The sequence below is a fragment of the Bombus affinis genome, chromosome 14 (genome assembly GCF_024516045.1).
Source record: "Bombus affinis isolate iyBomAffi1 chromosome 14, iyBomAffi1.2, whole genome shotgun sequence".
Lineage (NCBI taxonomy): Eukaryota > Metazoa > Arthropoda > Insecta > Hymenoptera > Apidae > Bombus > Bombus affinis.
Genome location: NC_066357.1, coordinates 5347732 through 5366756, shown reverse-complemented (window position 1 = coordinate 5366756; position 19025 = coordinate 5347732). Strand labels below are relative to the sequence as shown.

Here is a 19025-nt window from a genome sequence, read left to right as displayed (position 1 = left end):
GTTCCAGCAAAACAACAATCTGGCAGATTTACCAATTCTAATACATTACAATTACTCCTATAAATCATTTTATTTACACTTATGATTGGCTAGCGACAATATCGATAAAATCAGGTCATATGTGCACTATAGAGCGAAATAAACGTTATCGTTCATCTCTTTACATTCTCTTATACGTTGTATCTCCCGTTTGCAAGATGTACCTGGGCACTTAGTGAGTGATCTCTCGCTTATAATTACATAGTATTCGGTAACGTTTAAACACGATTAGAGTAACATCGCAGCGACATCGCTCGTACTTATTGTTGTATATTGCCTTATAGATATGAGGCACCTCTCATTACGTTACATCTGAAATTTATAAAAATAATATCCTGCTAATCTTCCCATTTCTTTTTTTCTCATAAAATTACCACATCGTTAACAATATCGCAAGTATAAACATCTTGAACTTTTATGTTACAAACGTACAAGTTTAAATATAGAATTATAAGTACCATTAATAATAATCGAACACATTCGTTATGAGTGCGTTTAACACGAGTGTCGCGATCATCTACGCCTACGCATTTGTTCGATATTCTTTTTTTTTTCTTTTTTTTTCTCTCTACAATCAGTACAACCTGTTGTATCAACGGCACATTATTTCCTTGTTCACTGTAATTGTAATTGTAATTAAATTAATCAGCGTTCTTCGTGGCCAACATTAATTCTCTTGCGACTACCAGTTTGTTTTTTTCAAAACGTTTCATCGTACCCTTTTTACTTTCATACACAGTTCCTATCGTTTTTTCTCATATCGCTACTTCATACGATTCAATACTAGATCGCAGACCACCTGCAAACCTTTTTGGTACGGGCTCTCGGCTAAAGATTGTGCAAGTTTCATCGCCTCGATGCAATGCTTCCGCGCCAAAAATTTCGTTTGGTCCAGGCCCTGCGACTTGTGCACCAGCTCGAACGCTTTCTCCACGTCTCCTGGCTCTTGAAATCGGCGCATGATCATCGCGTTCAATTCTGGATACTGTGACAGAAAAACGAAGGTGGTGTGTCAGAAATGAAAAGGTCAAATCGTAATATTAAAAAGCAAAAGAATATAGCAACTTATATTATGTTCAATTACGATTTATGAATTATTTATTGAACTACTATCTATAAATTTAAGTTTCACTCTGTACGAGTCGTATAATACGAAAGGAATTAAAGTAAGTCCTGATCCTAAAACATATTTACCAATTAATTTATGTACTTTTCTAATTTTCTTACCCGTTCACAGGCGAAAAGAACTGGAGCAGTTGCAAGACCTAACTTCAAATCTGCTGCGGTAGGTTTGCCCATTGTTGACAAAGACGACACGAAATCCAAAAGATCATCGACTAATTGAAATGCTAAACCGATGTTCCTACCGTATTGGAAGGCTAATTCGACCAACTGTTCATCACCACCAGCTAGCATAGTCACCTGTTCAAAATGTATTCATTAATGATATATTATTTGTTAAACTAATCGTATTTATATTCACATTAATTAATTATAAAACGTATTTAACAATTCGTAGACATAATTCTTCGTATTACAAACTTCGACCTGTGCGAAAGGATTAAATATCAAGATCAACATGACAGTACATACCGCCTTCAAGGAATTAGCAACTAAGCTGGCTGTCTTGCGATACGTTTTCGTGAGGTAATGCGCGAATCTCTCGTTTTCCGTCTCCTTAGAGCCAAGCTGCATAAATTCACCCTGCACCAGGTCCGTCACGACCTGGAAAGCACCTGGACTTGTCAATACTTATCATCAGGGTTATATCAGGATCCTAGAGCATGTGAATACTCTTACGTATCCGTACAAATATTAACGTATTAATTAACAGCTCGTAAATAATAGATATTTCTTTACTAAAAGTTATTCCATCTATCGCATTAAATATTCTATAGTTAAAGATATTCATATTGTAGATATGGTTTGTGAACTTTACCTGACTGAGCGTGAGGGTGACATCGTCATTTTGCAGTTGAGCTATCATAATTGACGCGACTGCCAGAACATAATCTCCTGTCATGGTCACCTGAAAATCGAGCAACAAATCATGGAAACATACATTAAGATATTTTTTCAGAGGATGAAAATACGGAGAAGTTTGTTTAAGATTAAGTAAAATGAAATGATCCGATCTTTCTCGTGGAAAGTAATCCTGGCATTTTAATTGCTAAAATGCGTAGTCGCTCAATAAAGACAATTAACGAAGATAATATACTATGACTTGAAAACAAGATCTTCCCAAATAATATACTTTGACGTATATATATATATTTATCTATTTATAAATATCTAATTATACATTTATAAATATACAAATAAATATATTGTAAATTTAGGAAGATTTTTCAGATAATTTTATCGTTCAGCTTTCATTGTATTATTAGCGATAAATTGTAAGCCTTTCGTAGTTTGTAAAAGTTAAGAAAGATGAAACGGCTATGCACGATTAAAGAACGTGTTTCCTTTCACTGAATATATTTCGAAATAGAAGCAGACAAGTTAGATCTGGCAAATGTTCGATATCGAAGGATGACACGTGCGTTTGCTCTCGTAATAGTTCCCTCTCCCCTCTTAGTTTTATTTAAATAGCACATCAAAACGATCTACATTGATCGAGATACGTTTGCATATTAATTAACTTATCGTAATAAAGATCTTTCCACTTGTCTGGTTTTATACGAACAACTCGATGATCTTACTGGGTAATCGAGGCTCGGCAATGCGAGAGAAGGCCACTTTCTTTTGTTAGTCTTACACATGGACACAGTTTGGGCCTACGATTAAGGTAAAAGCGTATACAGAAAGCGTAAAATGAACGAATATAGTGGAAAACTTTTCAAACACGTCAGAAAGTGATTTTCATTATGGTTCTACTGAAAAAAGAAAGAAAGAGATGTTCGCCTGAACGTTTTTTTCGTCTACATCACATATTGAGAAGAATATTAAAAAATAGAATATGCAAAATATTTCCTCAAAGTATAATTTATATAACATTGAATTTCCATTTATGGCATCATGTATGTTTTTTGCTTATTGTGTATTTTTTCATTCAAGATAGATATTAATAATTTTATAAATTTAACCCCCTTAATTTAGAGAGTGGCTCTTTATCCTCAAAATTTTCTGTATTCTTGATCTCGGACATAAAAAACACACGTCCTCAACTTAGGAATAAATTAGTAATCTTCCATTATTCTGGTATGGCATTAAAATTCAACAAAGCCAGATTTATAAAACGTTTGAAGTTGACGCCGATAACAACTTCAAAATCCTTCAGACTGTGTAGCTTTCTAGCATATTTAATACATAATTTCGCATCAGTCACAATGGTAAATAACCGATAATCGTTCAAAGAGCTAGTTAAAGAATGCTTATAAGGCAAAGCGTTAACTGCCTATTTTTGAAGAGAAATACTTTACGAAAATTGACACAACCTAAAGAGATTTCAATGCCTTCTAAGTATTTCCTATTGACTATTTATCTACGACTTGTTAACTATCGAGTTAGTACTCCAGCCCATTAGATCGAGCTTGGTGCAGTAACAAGATAAAAATGATCCTTTGACTAGCAAGAAACGGAAGAAATCTTACTATTGTTGTTAATTAGGCGTTAAAGAAGCTGTCGAACGCGGTTGGAATATCAGATACAGAGTGACGCCAGGAAACCAGAGAATAGCGTCTGCCGATGTTAAAAGCTATTGGAAATCAAAGGTTTCAAAGTATTGTAGCTCGGATACCACGGATATTCATCGGCGGTTTTCCTTGCTCACCACCGCGATAACCGCAAGCATGTGCATCGAAATCGAAACGCATGTCGTGATCGCACCGTCGTCGACGACCTATTCTACCCATTCGACGATTTAACGTGTGCTATTCTGGCCCTTATTTGCATTGCAGCGACTTTCTAGCCACGCAGAATAGAACAACGGCATGCAAGATATTTTACCTCGTTTCTTCGATTGAAATAGGAAAGTACATGGAAAAGATCAACGCGAAGGACGATCATTTCAGTTGTGATCTCTCTAATGTATAATTACAATCGTTGCCTCTATTTCGAAATTAACACCTTGTCAATCGTGCCGCGTTCGTCGAACTCTCTTACGTCTCGATCTCGCTTTAGTTTCAATCGAGAAAATGACGTTTCGTGTTTCTAAGAAAATCATCAGTATACAATTTGACCGAGAGACCGATATCAATAACGATTATATTATTTCGTCAATGTCTTTGTGAAATTGAAAAATCTTCCAACGACGAGGGATAAGATCCTAAATAAGAAAATGACAGAAAAACAATTTACATCTGGAAATTTACAGTCTGAAGAAGAATCGATTATGTGGTTAATTATCTTCGTTCAAAGATACGATATAAATAAGACGAGCGATTAATAAATTGGTTAAGAGTTAGCACTGTGGATGAAATATCAAGTTATCATAAATAGACGTACGTATGATTGAATTATAACGTTGAAATTACATTTTTTTCCCAATAATTAACGATCAATTTTCAACGTAGAGATTCAAGATATTACATGTATAGGATTTTTCGGAATTTTATAAATTTTAAAAATTAAAGTATTCGTAGGAATTACATAAATGATCATGCGGCTATTTTACATGTTTTTAGATTCGTAATATGCCTCGTTAAATTAGGATGAATAATATGAATCAAAATGGTCAAATTTTCTCTCTTTTCTGTTTCATCTCTTCACCTTGAACTTTCGCAAGCGAAAAAGAAAACGTGAGAGGAACTCGTTGATTATGCGGGAACCAAATATTCTAGGAGCCTATCAGTACGAATGTACGATGTCGTATATCAGATATTCAATACGTGTCATGTCATTTCGGCGAAGCTTTAACTTTAAATAGAATTGGACGGTGAAGGCCGCGTGAAATATCGACAGATGTTATCTTAACAACAAAAATCACGGCGATTAAAATCTTTATGTTCTCTGTAAAAAGAAGGAAGTAATTGTACGTCTTACACCTTAATCTCCAAATAAAATTCGTTATTCAGCTACGAAAACTAGACAACAAATTTTATAATCCCTTCGTCGTTATTTCATAAATCTTTTATAAAAAAAAAAGGAAGTTTTGTAAAAAGGGAGTTGTACGAGAACAGAACGAGCGCAACTATATTTTAGAAAACAATTATCTCGTTCGCTGGAGCTCGTCCACTTTGGCTACTATCTCTATCAAATTTGTAAAAAACCTAGTTTTCTATACGGAAACGTACCTTCAATCCTTCCTAAACAAACCATTTCGACATTTCCGCATTTCCAAGTATAATTTATCAATTTTACATTCACACTGGAACCATCTTCGCCATCATCTATTCCGATGCTTTCACTGCAAGCTATTTCTCCAGCTTTTGACAAGAATTTAAAAAGAACAACCTCTTCTCTATGTAATTTGTATCTCAAAAATAATCCGACTCATCTTTACTATCTGAAAAAAAGAAAGAAGGAAGAAAGAGAACGTGTTACCAGAGATCGACTGAAACTCAATGGAATTTAGTACTAACTCCATCGTAACTAATTCCAGGAAACGTTTCGACTCGTTGTCTCGCCTGACAATGGTTCGAGACGAACGCGTCGTAATTTCGAGTTTCACATCCGGCATCTTCGTCGCTTGTTTTTCACGCGTGTCACCCAACAAAGCGGCCGTGAGCTTTCCTTTCGAAAACACCGTGTTCTCGCCATTTTATCGACGTACGGACGATTATTGCGAAAGGCTGAGAGTTTCGCAAAGCGAACGTGAATCAGCGCGGTGGGCACCAGGGCGCAGCCCCAGCTAACGAAAAGTCTGATACGTTCCTTCGGGAAATAACTTTCGATCAATGATACGGATCGAAACTGTCGGCCGTCCATTATCGCTGCCAAGAAATCAAATTATAATAGAGCTGGTTTGCCTGAAAATAGCGAAATAATCGTACCACGTAGAAGTTTCGTTAACGTCATCGGATAGTTATCGTAAAAATATATACGCAGAATGCAGAGATATACGTGTACGTAGAAACGAAGGGGTATATGTAAGTAGAGTTTTTTTCCGGAAGAAAGGAATGCTTCTTTTAATAGAGTTAACGAACTGTGTATTGTAGCGCGGGGATTCGAGTTTAATTGCCGGGAATTGGCAATTCAGAAAGCCAGGCGCTCCGATTATCATTTGGAATATGACGAGTAGAAAATTGGTCGGCGAACCGCGTGCTTCTGATTTTCTGGGATTTTTGGAAGAAATGCTTAGAACGTCGATGATAAAAATGCGTATTCCAAGATATACGTGTCTGTAGATGTAAAGTAATCTTTTACCATTTCAGTGACAAAATACAAAGACCACAGTGAACGTTCCTTGTAACTTGTATAACAACTCTTGCTTATCTTTGTATAATATTTACACTTTTCGTCTATGCACTTAGAAATTGGCAAATTTATATATGCAGCGACGTACAGAATATACATAATATCCAAAATTAAGTGTACAAGATTTCTTCTGGTTACGACAGATGCTTCTACGTAAGTTTCGTTTCTTCATTTTACGTAGTATTCGTAAAAATATGAATTTTCACGAATCAAGAAGAGAAACAAATGACCATTGGTCGTAGAAATCGATACATATCGGAGCAAAAATGTTCTTCGAATGGTAACAGTTACGGAATGTAGAACTCGAGGTTACTTTGTTCACGGCCTCCTTATCTGTATGTAACCCAGCGATAACTATTATACGTATATACATACGCAACAGCTCCTTCAATTAGTGTCCCGTTAATACACCGGTGTTACGCAATTTGTTAGCCCAATGCTCCTTCCAGTGTTCTGTGGGCGACTTTCGTAGCCATCTCGACGGCTTTCCATTTCTTTGCAACTCGTTAATTCGTTCGTCAAGGCCGTCACACTTTTCAAACTTCCTAACAAATCGCGTTATACCTAGCGCATGTGTTTACAACGCGGTGAACGCGTTTCCATCGATCGCGTACGATCGATCACTTCTCCGGCTGTGAAACGAAATTTAATGTTGGAATTTTTGAAGACATTGAGAAGTTAACGCCGTTATAATCGACTTTGCGAGTTTTGTTCCGAATTTTATAGTTAACTTTCGTAATTAGCTTAGATAATAATTGTGAGTTTGATTATCTCATTTTGTATTTTATTTACTTATCTCATTACGCGACTAATACACGGAGAAATAATATTACGCACTGTGAGACATAAAAGTAGCTAATTAACAGTTCAATTGATTTCGATCGTGAGAATTTTGGAAATTAAAAAATATTTCCTAGGGCTGGAGATCTAAAGGAGAAAATTTGCTATGCGCTATAAATAATGAAACTAATTTCCATAATTTATTATAGCCCATTTGATTTCGATTGTGAGAATCATGAACATTAAAAAATATTTCCTACGATGGGAAGTCTAAAAGAATTTTCTTGAGAATGTAAAACAAAAAGAAGTTTGATCCTATCGTCGAAGTGCGAATACAGGTGAACGCAACATCTTGATTCTTCTCGTGTGTGCCGTGTAGGTCATTTGGGCATTGCCCAATTGAATTGGTGTAACAGTTGGTAAATTATTACGATATGGTAACTCTTCTTTTGGCAATGACAAATCGTTTGTATTTTACATCTTAACGATCGTATTGATCATTTCTCTAAAACGTGGATTTTCAATCTGTGAGCTGTAACCTTTAAAGGTAATTTAAGTTGCAAATAGATATTTAGTATAAGTTAAATCATTTTTGTAATGATTAAGATCTCTAAAATAAATATTAGTTCGACCCATGAACTTTGTAAATAATCCTGGTCAACCTTTTTTACCTAGTCGAGCTATCGCAATAGTTGACTAATTAACGATCGTTATTTATATCATTAATATTGAATTGTGTCATATTGTTGGATAATTAAGGTGTTCCTGTAGCAAATGTCGAAGATTGCACAAGCAGTTTCTGAAATTTGCAGTGTTCGACTAAATAAGAATTCTTGACCAACTTCCCAACGATCTGCAACCTTTCTCACGTTCACATGCGGACATAGACATTTTGTAACAAGGCATAATTACGTACGATATTACAGCCACGGGTAAGATCGGAGCGCTTGGAAATTTTAAAACATCGAGTTTCGCTGAAGCTATGAAGCTATACATGCGCCGGTTTCGTAAAATCCCATGGCTTAACTCCACAGCGATAGTTACCCTTTTGCAGTGCATTATATGTCTCTTTTAGTCCAACAATTTCTATCTTTGCTTTAACGAACGAATAAAAATATTTCGAGGACACGTCTTCTATTTATAAGAAAAACTTGATAAAAAAAAAAGAAATCTAAATAGCGATTTGTTTCACCTACTAAATAATTATAATACGCACCTCTTCGTATTATATTCTGCAAAATTTCGCATCTTCAAATATTCCATCAATACATGAACATCCGCGGTCTAATAATAAGAACCTTTCGTAAAAGTCGTAATAAGAATTCCTCGCTACAAATGTTCTTTACGCAATTGTGAAACAAAGAGCGTTCAGGTAGATTCTTGGCCCTAATACCAGATAGCTACCAGGAAACCTAATCGAGAAGGTGATCAACTTTCAAATTAATTTCATTCTACTCCTTCTAATGCATCATTAATCGCGCAACCAATTTTCTTCGCGCGTCAGAAGGAAGCGACTGAACGTCAACTCCTCTTTTTGAAATCTCGCCGCCGGATCATACGTAAGCCGAAAGAAGATGGCCCGTTTCCGCTTCCAGACCAGGAAAGCGTGCACGGTCAGCGTAGTACAGTCATGAATCGCATTAGCCTCCTTCCCCTCTCTCTCTTTCTCTCTCCTACGGTATTCCAGAGAGAGTTTCAGTTTCCATCGATCAACGCGAGCCAGTCGATAGACGAGAAGATATCGAAATTCACGGTGCATCGTACGAAACGTCCACGTGTCCAAGATGTTCAAACGATCAGATAGAAATCGACAGGTCGATACGTTCCGTTAAAAAAAGGAAGAACTAGGAAACACGAGGAAGATAGAAACAGAACGATTGCCTGAGATGTCATCGTTCACCTTTTCAACCATGAAATCATTCTTCATCTTTATGACAATATTTATTTTTATAATAATGTTTCATATTTCAAGGCACACTAATCTTGAATGAACGCTTAGTCATTGATTATATTATAGAACAAAAAGAAAAAAAAAGAAATGAACCTTGAATGAGTCTTCGAACCATAGATTTTACCCGTTTATATCTACATAGCTTGAACTTTGGTCGAACGTGGGAGTGGGTTGTTTCACTTACCTTCTTTTGACTCCAGACGACGTTGATAGAAGGTTTGCCACGGCGGAAGTCTGGCTGGTCGATTACGTCGTCGTGGATCAAGGAAGCGTTGTGGATCATCTCGGAGATCATCGCCACTTGTCGCTGCGAATCCAAGAGACCACTGAAACCAATCGAGCACCCTTCATTTAATCCTTTGTTGCCTCGATGCTTTGATCTACGCGTCGAGTTCCTATTAGTCACGATTAATAAAAAGCAATATTTCTGATAGAATTTCAGGAAGAACTGGATCCTGAAAGAATTAAGTATATAAGTAGATCTCATTAATTGAATCGTCCAGAAGCCACATTCGACTCTATCAATAAAAAAGAAAAGCATAGAGACACACGATGAATGTTACAAACATTCTTTAACATTTGTTTTAGAATTTACGATTATTTCTGCTTACGAGTATCAAATAAATTTATAGAAGTAAGTAATTTCTCATTTTCTCAAAAAGCTGTACGCCGATCGTTCGTTTACGCAAATAGAAAAATTAAGAAATGTATAAAAGCGTATTTGATCAGTTTGGTGTTTTTACAGAGGCCCGATTGTAAGATCAACTGTGATTCGATTTAACGATAGAAAATTATAAATACGTGTAGGTATTGCTAACACGAAATTTGTAGATGTGGCTATCGGATAAAATGTGTTACAGTGAATGAACAACGTCAGAACGTTGAACGATCTAGTAAAGATTAAAGAGTCGATCGTATAAGTCGTTGACAAGTAATTGTATAGATATTTTCGAGAGACGTGGGTTTATCTTTGGCACATCTTGGACCGCGAAGTCACGCTCGCCACTATTTACGATTCTTCAAGCATATGTGATAGCGTACGTTACACTAGTTCTCATTCACGGGACATCTCATTCATATTCATTGTAGCCAGTTCACCACACAACGACAAGTAATTACTTTCAAAGCGATTTATGAATTAGAAAGAGAGGAGACTAGCCAGTCGCATTCTTTCGATGCTTTCTAAACGTTTGGCGAAGTTACTTTTTCTTGCGACCATCGGTAAATGAAAAAGCACGCCTCTATTAACATGTATTTACATGGCATAAGAATAAACCATGTACATCGACTATTACATTTGCCGTTTTCTACGTTTCTTTTCCTTTTTTTTTTCATCTTGCACTGTTCAATTTCACGAGTCCGACAGTAAAAATGAAATTTATAAGTCGCGTTCTTTCTGTGTCACGAGACTTCAATGACACGAATTTTCCCTATTAGCTTTAAGAATGCAAACGTCTCCAAAGATATTAGAATATCAAAATAAAATATAAAGTAATACTAATTACAGCAGTATCGTTTATGAAATAATTATTTAAAAACAACGACCCTCTCTGAAATAATGTTCGTGTGCAACAGAGTCAAGTTTAAATAAAAATTGTCGACTTATGTACATGGGCATATCAGCCATTCGAATATCCCTGGCAGGCATGTACGTATCAATAATTTAAAATATACACTGATAGGCATTCATCTCGCAAAAGATTTTACAACATCGTACTTCGTAAGCTATGTAATAGATTTTCTTTAGCCAGAGATTTCTGGCAGCCGTTTGTATAATGAGTTACTAATATCGAGCCATAATCTTTATTTAATCCTGCGAAGGTCGCGGTTATTCTTACAGATAGATACATAGGAAATCTTCTTATAAATATTTTCTAACAAGCATATATTCGAAATAACAAAACGTCAATGGCTCATAAAACTATAATTACCGATTGTGCAATAAAAAACAAAAATTGCTCTTTCATTGAGCCAACCTTTACTCTGCCTTACACCCCTGAAGGCAAATCCTCTCGATGAGATGAATTGAACAGTACGGATTCGTTGGAATATAATTCGTTTAGGCGTAATTTGGTTGATCGAGAAAATTCACATGATCATCGACGGCGAACTTGTAAGAATCCGCACAGAGGCGTGCCTCTCACAACTCACTTTCTTTCCTTGTGGTAATTGATAGCCCGTGCCATGAGAATTGCTACCATCGGCCGCAACGCCTTTCCCTTACCGTCGAAGTAGTACGTCGCTATAGTTTGCAGCTCCTTTTGCGTCGTGTTCCTGATGAGTACCTGCAACAATAGCAAACGTAACCTTGACTTCGAACGGTGAAAAGGAATTCACCCGTGAATGTTAAAGGAGCCGCGACACGCTTCTGTTCGTTTCTTGTTAAGATTATCCACCTGTTCGCTCCACTAAATCGTCGCTTTACTCACTTTACTTCATTTAGTTTAGATGTTAATCCCGTCGTGATTAATCCGTTTCAAAATCGCTTTTACAACGATCGTTCGATTGTTATCAATTTTCTGCCATCATTGAAATCTATTGGGACATAAAATTCTATCGTAAATGGAACTACAATTTAAAAAAATGACGCTTAACTTAGATTTTGTCACATTTGTAAGTGGCTGGCCTTATGATAAACCCTGTAATATTATATTATGCTGAGTATGCGCGCGTGCGAATGGAATATTCATATGACCTAAAACCTTGAACTATGTTACTGTTGGTTATTTAGCACCGTTTTTAAATAATCGATGATATACAGATCGTGTTACCATAATGGTTAGAAATTAATTCAAATTTCAAAATAACTTACATCATTTTTTATTCTGCCATTTACGCCAATTACATAACGACGTGTGTAATAATTTATCGTATACGTATCGAGGTTGAATGAGAAGGCGAATGAGGAATCTATGTATGTAGATCAATCTCATTTTGCAGTCAGTAGGCAAAATTTTATTTTTAACTTAATGAAATACATACATACATATATAATGAGGCGAATATAAAAAGAAAGGACAAAGTCCAAAAAGATAAGGAAAGCTTAAAAAAGAAGAGAATATAAAGAATAACATAGAGCACGTAAAAAGCAAAAGGATGCAAAGGAGCTTAAGATTCATGAAAGCTTAAAAATATAAGAAACGAAGACGCTATAGCATTCAATAACATTTCTAATCCTAATTTAAATATCGCGTCTTTTACAATTAAAGCATTTTACCTTTAACCGAATTATCATCATTATCGCGTTACAATATCGCCAGTCAATGACCCAGTCTCTGCGTTAAACGATAGTGCAGTTACTCCCGCGAAGGAGAACGTGGTATTAGAACGTCTGTTCGAAATACCGTTCCAGCTGACAAGCTCGTACAAATCGGTCCCCGTTCGACGTTACACATTTATTTCGATTCAATACAGGCGTTACATATCTTATTCCAGAGCGATTTATCAGCGACTGGTTGAGCCACGCATAGACAATCGATGCCCATAACACGATGATGATGAAGCATACGTGACGAAACGAATCACAGGCGACGGACTTTGTTGCAAGCACCCGATAGAAGGAAGAGGCCGAGCAGGCTAAAAAGGCGAGGACCGATTCGCTTTGAATTCCAACCTCGATACACGGCTGAAAGTTCGTCCTGGAATTTGGCCAAAGTCGAAAGGAACGCTCGTTACCAGAGCTCGTTTCGCAAGCTTACGTCAGAGACACTTTCCGCGCGATCGTTTTGCACACGTGAGCGGAAGTTCACCATGTAAGGACCAATGCACTTCGAGCTTTACCCTCTGAACTTTCGAAATTTTTTTATGGCTGGCGAATTGCGAGATTTTTTAGCATTCATGGGAGACTTGGAGATACCGAAAGCCAGAAAACGCACGTAATATGCAAAAATGTGGAAAATGTCGAAAGTAGGATTTCAAACGAATCTCAAGCGAATCGGCAGAATATTCACATGAATCACGATAGTTTGAGGAATATTCACTGAACTCGCAAACATGTGATAAAAGTTCTCGCCTTGTCACACGAAGAATTTATGCAAATTTATGTTAAGCTTAATGTAGAATCGTATCAAACGTATAATAAACTTCTACGTTCAGTTTAGTTTCTAACGAATAATATGGAAATATCCCGAGTTACGTAACTCACGAGGACATTATGCTGATTGATTTCGTGAAGGTTTTGCAGAATGTTTCAACGTACGGATAAAACCGATCGTAAATTTCCTTGCAACGAAATATTCGATCCGTCGCGTTTGAAATTTGTGTCTCTATCTATTAACCTGAAGAAAGTAGAGCGAAACGAAAAGTCGCATTCTTCTGACGCATTAGAGCCGACGAATCCACGTTCTACTCTTAAGAAGCGGAAGACAGAGGCACTCACGCGCCTCCTCCTGCCTCCTTTTACAATTTCTCTTAGAGAAAAAAAAGCAACGTTCTGGAACTTGCCAACTTCATGCTTCTCACATGCTAATCTACAATAATTCTAATCCTTGTGTCTTTTTGCTTTATTTCAGAGACACGTTCGATACTCTTTTTCGCTACAAAAAAAAAAAAGAATAGTTTACGTAAAAGCTAAGATAGATGTTCGTTCTTGTAACTTTGTCACGAAAACATAAACTTACAGAATAACAGATCTTCTCTGTGATATTCGTTCAACTTTATGTCTTCTCTTAATCAATCAATTTCTTACAATTAATGTAACAATATAAGAGAATAAAAATGATATAACGAAAATTAATAATATACGGTCATTGGCGAAAATCTTCGTACGTACTATAAAAAGTTCTGTACTAAATTCATGCAATGGAACAAGCGTACGCAGATGGTGAGCAAATTAACCACGAAAAAGCTGGTACAAAGATGACACCACAGCGATGGCACGTAATTGCGTGGCGAGTCAGTATTATCACGTTCCATTGTCGCGGCGAGAAAAAGTGCTTTCTAAACGCGCTTGCACGTGCATACGCAAATACAATTGTTGTAGAACCTAAACAGCCAACTATAAGTAAAAGTTCTACTCTCGGCCATATATGCAGACCGTGAAGTCGCGAGCTGCTTTCGCTAGGCGTTCGAAGACACAAGCCGACTATTCATGAAAACACCGTTCTTTGCTATAAATATTTATAATTGCGTGTTGCTAAACGATTCTGCATAGATAATTCGCATAAGCGGTATTTCCAACAATTCAGTTATTTCAATGATTTGTTACGGAGAATATCTTCAGGAAATATTCATCTTCAAATTGAAAAAGATCTTTCGTGCCGCCTATAGAAGTATACAAAACTGTACTAATCCGCCAAACCAGCTAACAGCTAGCTAATTATTTGCTAATTAACGACACTAAGTAAGCCAACCGTGCCGAATTAAACCTGTAAATACCATTTAAATACACGTAGTTGTAGTTATTAGTATCTTACCAGGGCATGCGATGAAAAGCAATAAATAAAGAGACAGATGAAATTAATCTTCAAATTATCGTATATACGTAGATATTAAATTAATTACGACATCGAGATATTGGCATTAACCATCCACAATCCAACTTTTTGGGAGAAGAAAAATTACGATCGACATGTCGATGAAAAATTCAATGACTAATGATTATCGTGCATGGACTTTTTGATAAACGAAATAGCAATACGTTAGGAATAAAGTAATATAGCGTAGTGTATGTCTTTAATTAAAATATAATCCTTCGTTAATCCTTATGTTTGCAAATATAATACTTGTAGAAAAAAAAAGCAACGATTAACAAGAATCGATCATCGTTATTGTTATGTACTCTCCAACTACAAATAATTGTAGAAATCAACCAACTCCTATCGCACGAACGATTCAATGTCCTGCTTGTTTGCATATTTTCGACGAAGGAATTTTACCATATCTCATAACAATAAGGAAAGTCCGATGACAACGATGACGTAAATCGATGGATCCATATACTGTCCCTTGTACGGGCGATTACGCGTGATACTTGGCGTTCTTTTCTTCCGGATTTGAACCACCTTCTTCCTGTTGAAATGTCGTGACGGAAGTACTTGGCGATTCGAGGCGAATCGATACGGTTTGTACCGAAAATGGTAGCAGGAAATCGATTTCAATGAGTTGTTGGACTTGGCTCGAAGAAACGCGATATGTGAGAGTGGATAAGAGTGCAGATTCTTGCGAAGTCGAGAGAAATTTATCGTGATTTCGTTGTGCGACCTAAACTGCTCGGAGATTCGAGTCGATTTCGTTCAAGGTAACCGCGGCACTTTCTGAAATTTTTTACGTTCGATTCATCTTCAAATTTTACTGCCAACTACTGCCTGTCAAAAGTCTCCACTGTATCTTCGTTATACTTTTAAGACAATGAATCTTTGCGAAACGCGATCTTGTTCGATTTTGTTTTTCTAAGAATTTTGATAACGGATGCTTATAAACCTTCGAGAAACGTGGATCGTAGACGAAAATGTACGAATCAATGGCAAATTAATGGCTAGCAACGATATTTACTACGTTAACACATGTTATAAATCTTATACACTTACCGTTACACATACTATTACATTGTTATATATTTGTACAACGAAAATTGTTTAGAATTGTATCATATCTAACCATTATCATTTCGACAATTTTGTAATATAAATAAAAAAAGGCTAGCTATTTAGCAACAGTGGTTAATTACTGAGGGGTACGCGATCACGATTAAAATTTCCATGATTCTTTCATAGCTGTTTCTCAAACATATAACTTCTCTTGCCAATTTCTGTTGTAATTCCTTGCAAAAAACTATATAATAGTTCTGTCTAAGGAATTCGACTTCCACGTTTTCCCGACTAACTAAACTGGTCTGCCTGCAGAGAGACGCGCGTTCTTCTATAGAAAGTGAACACGTGAAACGCGTAATATCTCGATAAAACATAAAAGGAAAGAAGAAATAGTCTTTAATTAATATGACGATGTTATTGCGCAGATCACGAAGGATTATTGAAATTATGGGTGAATCATACAGATTAACTGACCTCTCGTATATTATCGTAGACATCTTTAAGGTCATCTTCGAGAAGTCGGTAAGGGTCGACTTGATAATCGTGCAAGGATCCAGGCAGTTGTGTCTGCATAGAACTCATCATCCTTGCGACGTTCGTCCTGCAGTCCCGCGTGCTCGTTCTACTCTGCATGGAAAAAGAAGAATTCATTAATAATGGAAGGGAAGATCTCACACGCGATAGAAAGCTTGAACGTGATTTGAAAGACTTGACTTGGAATTTGGATACGTTCTTTGATGTCTTAGTGGCTATAAAGGATTCGGCTGACATAGTATGAGTATTTATTAAAATGTATTAAATACAACTGTAAAATGAAATATTTTACAAGTATATTAATATTAGGAAAGTATAATATCGTATTTTTATTGAAATTACGAAAGAAATTTCTCCATTGCAATTGAAATCGATAATTTCGGTGAAATCCGTTTATCAAAATTCGAAATTCCAAGCGAAGAATTATTTACGCTTCAACATTTTTACATTATTATTCTTTAACTAAGTAATATCATTAAAACTAAAATGCATCATAAATATTGTGATTTGGATACAAGTTCCACGAGATAGAAGGATCGTAAAACATAAAAGAACATGTTTTGTCGGCATACTACGTTATCTAAATTCCCAATAAAAATAAAAAAAGGAAGAAGAAATTAAAAAATAATAGTATCGTCGATATAAATAGGAAATTATTGCGAAAGCATCAGGAAAGGAAAATTACTATTTATATCGACGAATATTAATAAGACAAATGTTTATCGAATAATCATGATACATAGTAGGCAAAAAGCAAATAAAGTTTATGCTACTTGAACGATCATATAATTATATTTCCAGTAGCTAACAGTAATCGGAACGTGTAATCGTGTTAATAAAGCGGTTTCATTCTTGTATCACGCATGAACGTAATATACTACATAAACAAACCGCATGAACTATAACGATTCAGTATAGAATTACGTATGCTCGTAACTATCAAACGTTGACATGGCAAATCGTTGAGAATAAAACGGTTGTGCCGTTGCAGCTAGTGGAACGTTCGTTTTATGAATGTGTTGAACACATCGCGTGATAGTAATAACGATAGTAGTAATAGATAGCGGTGCGTCATTAGTCTGATCATATATCGTCAATTACTACTTGTTGTGGCTTGCCGCGCGTATTATTGATTTTACTACTTGGAGGACGGTATAACAGGATATTCGCCTACTTTCCTCAATGAGCTACACGAAATCTATAACTTTTTAAATACTTTATACACGAGACCGACGATGAAACATTATTTTACTGCAATTGATGATCCAATCTCTTCTCTCTATTAATAAATCGCGCGTTCGATGAACAAATTAAGTCGTCGTGTCAAAGTTTAATTGTCTCACTGTTCTAGGTTTTCAAAAAATTCTGAAAAAATATATACACATGCAAAAATTGATATCAGAAATTTTTCCAAGGAAATTCCAGCTCCAAAATTAGTCAGATTCGAGATATTAGATCAAAGCAACTGAAAAAGGAGAAGGAAGTTATTGGTGTTTCAATTTTTAAGAAACGACATACGTTTCGTTCGTAAAAGCATAGAGTATAAAATTTGTAAATTATAAAGCTAAAGATACAGAATTTTTCTGCAATTAATACGTGTATATCTCTTCCAGGGTCATTATTTTCTTCAAAATAGGTTGCTTTTAATTCGACAAATTATTTTACTCATTTATCTTCGTAAGCTCAAACTACGAGACCTCTCGTATGCAAAATATCTATGTAACGTACAACAGACATATTGTACAATCATTTTCATTATTGTGGTAATTCTTTGTTATCATAAAAGAATTTAATCGTCCTTACCACTAAAGCAAGAATGAATCAGCAAGAGACCTGCATTCCTATATTCTTTCCGGTCTTTCTACTCTGGTAACCCTTGAAATTCACCTAGTTCTCGACGATTTCTCGCCGACGAGACAACGCGGAATACGTAATACGGCGTTTCAGAAAGTTGCAACTCTTATTTACAAGATCCGTCATTCCTGTGACTGTTTACGTTTCGTGGGCACGTAATGGCCGTAATGGGCTACCGCGGCGACGACGCGACGTCTCTCCTTCCCAGTTCCCGCCACTTTAACGACGATGTGCCAGGACGACATTCTTTCGCTCGACGTACATTGATGCCTACTTTCGTCATCGAAACTCGATTCTGATTTCCAACGATTTCTTAGCATTCACCGAGCATTGATCTACCGTGAACGGCGACCACAAAGGAGACAGGCTTAGTCACAGGCACAGGTACTGTTAGTCGACGAGATACAGCGATCTTCGCGAAGTCGGCAAGAAGCTGAGACAACAGGTAAATTATGATCCAAGCGTGAATAATGAGTAGAAGTCGTATGAACGTTATTGAAGAATTAAACAAAGATTGATCGAATTAAATGGTATAACTTATGTGCTATGCAAGCGAGATAAGAAAGAGTGTATTAAAATAACAGGTACTTCAAAAATTCTCACAATTTAGGCTTCTACAAACAAGAAAACTCCGCAGCCAGTTTGTTCGTTTTAACGTGTCTTATTGTTCTTCAAATTCTTGAAACTTCGTAGAAATGTAGGATCTAGGTGAGAGAAGAAATAACGGCGAAAAGAAAGTCAATAGTAGAGTTCGACGATGTAAATTCATCTATAACAAGTTCCAAATGAAATACTGCATCAACGCAATATTGACTTTTACAAAATTATTGACTTGGGTTGAAGTTCACACACGTTGAAACTCGGAACGACAATTTCAGTTATGTACAAAATAGAGGAACGTATAAGACATTCAGAAGTCAGATTGATCATCTTTATAAATAGATTAAACGGTACAGTAATAAATTAACCAGCTTGCGCGT

General features: G+C 36.2%; 1 protein-coding gene and 1 long non-coding RNA gene across 5 annotated transcripts in view; one reads left to right on the top strand and one right to left on the bottom strand.

Annotated features, from left to right (window-relative positions):
• Positions 1 to 580: 580 nt before the first annotated feature.
• Positions 581 to 19025, bottom strand: part of LOC126923899 (all trans-polyprenyl-diphosphate synthase PDSS1) — a 51867-nt gene continuing 33422 nt past the window's right edge. Inside the window, exons 2-9 of one of the 2 annotated variants that reach the window (XM_050737836.1) lie at positions 18649 to 18749; positions 16132 to 16284; positions 11279 to 11412; positions 9312 to 9453; positions 1979 to 2068; positions 1633 to 1764; positions 1267 to 1461; positions 581 to 1024 (exon numbers count right to left, since the gene is read on the bottom strand). In XM_050737836.1, coding sequence (XP_050593793.1) covers positions 803 to 1024; positions 1267 to 1461; positions 1633 to 1764; positions 1979 to 2068; positions 9312 to 9453; positions 11279 to 11412; positions 16132 to 16242 — 1026 coding nt within the window. In that variant the 5' untranslated portion in view covers positions 16243 to 16284; positions 18649 to 18749 and the 3' untranslated portion in view covers positions 581 to 802. The remainder of the gene's footprint in view (positions 1025 to 1266; positions 1462 to 1632; positions 1765 to 1978; positions 2069 to 9311; positions 9454 to 11278; positions 11413 to 16131; positions 16285 to 18648; positions 18750 to 19025) is intronic. The other variant, XM_050737835.1, reaches the window with a different exon arrangement.
• Positions 928 to 2381, top strand: LOC126923928 (uncharacterized). Of its 3 annotated transcripts, none has more exons than XR_007713348.1 (4): positions 928 to 1043; positions 1277 to 1472; positions 1559 to 1825; positions 1959 to 2381. It is a non-coding gene; the product is annotated as an uncharacterized LOC126923928 (long non-coding RNA). The 3 variants fall into 3 exon arrangements; XR_007713346.1 differs by lacking the exon at positions 928 to 1043 and adding an exon at positions 1057 to 1205; XR_007713347.1 differs by lacking the exon at positions 928 to 1043 and having other exon boundaries at positions 1324 to 1472; positions 1559 to 1876.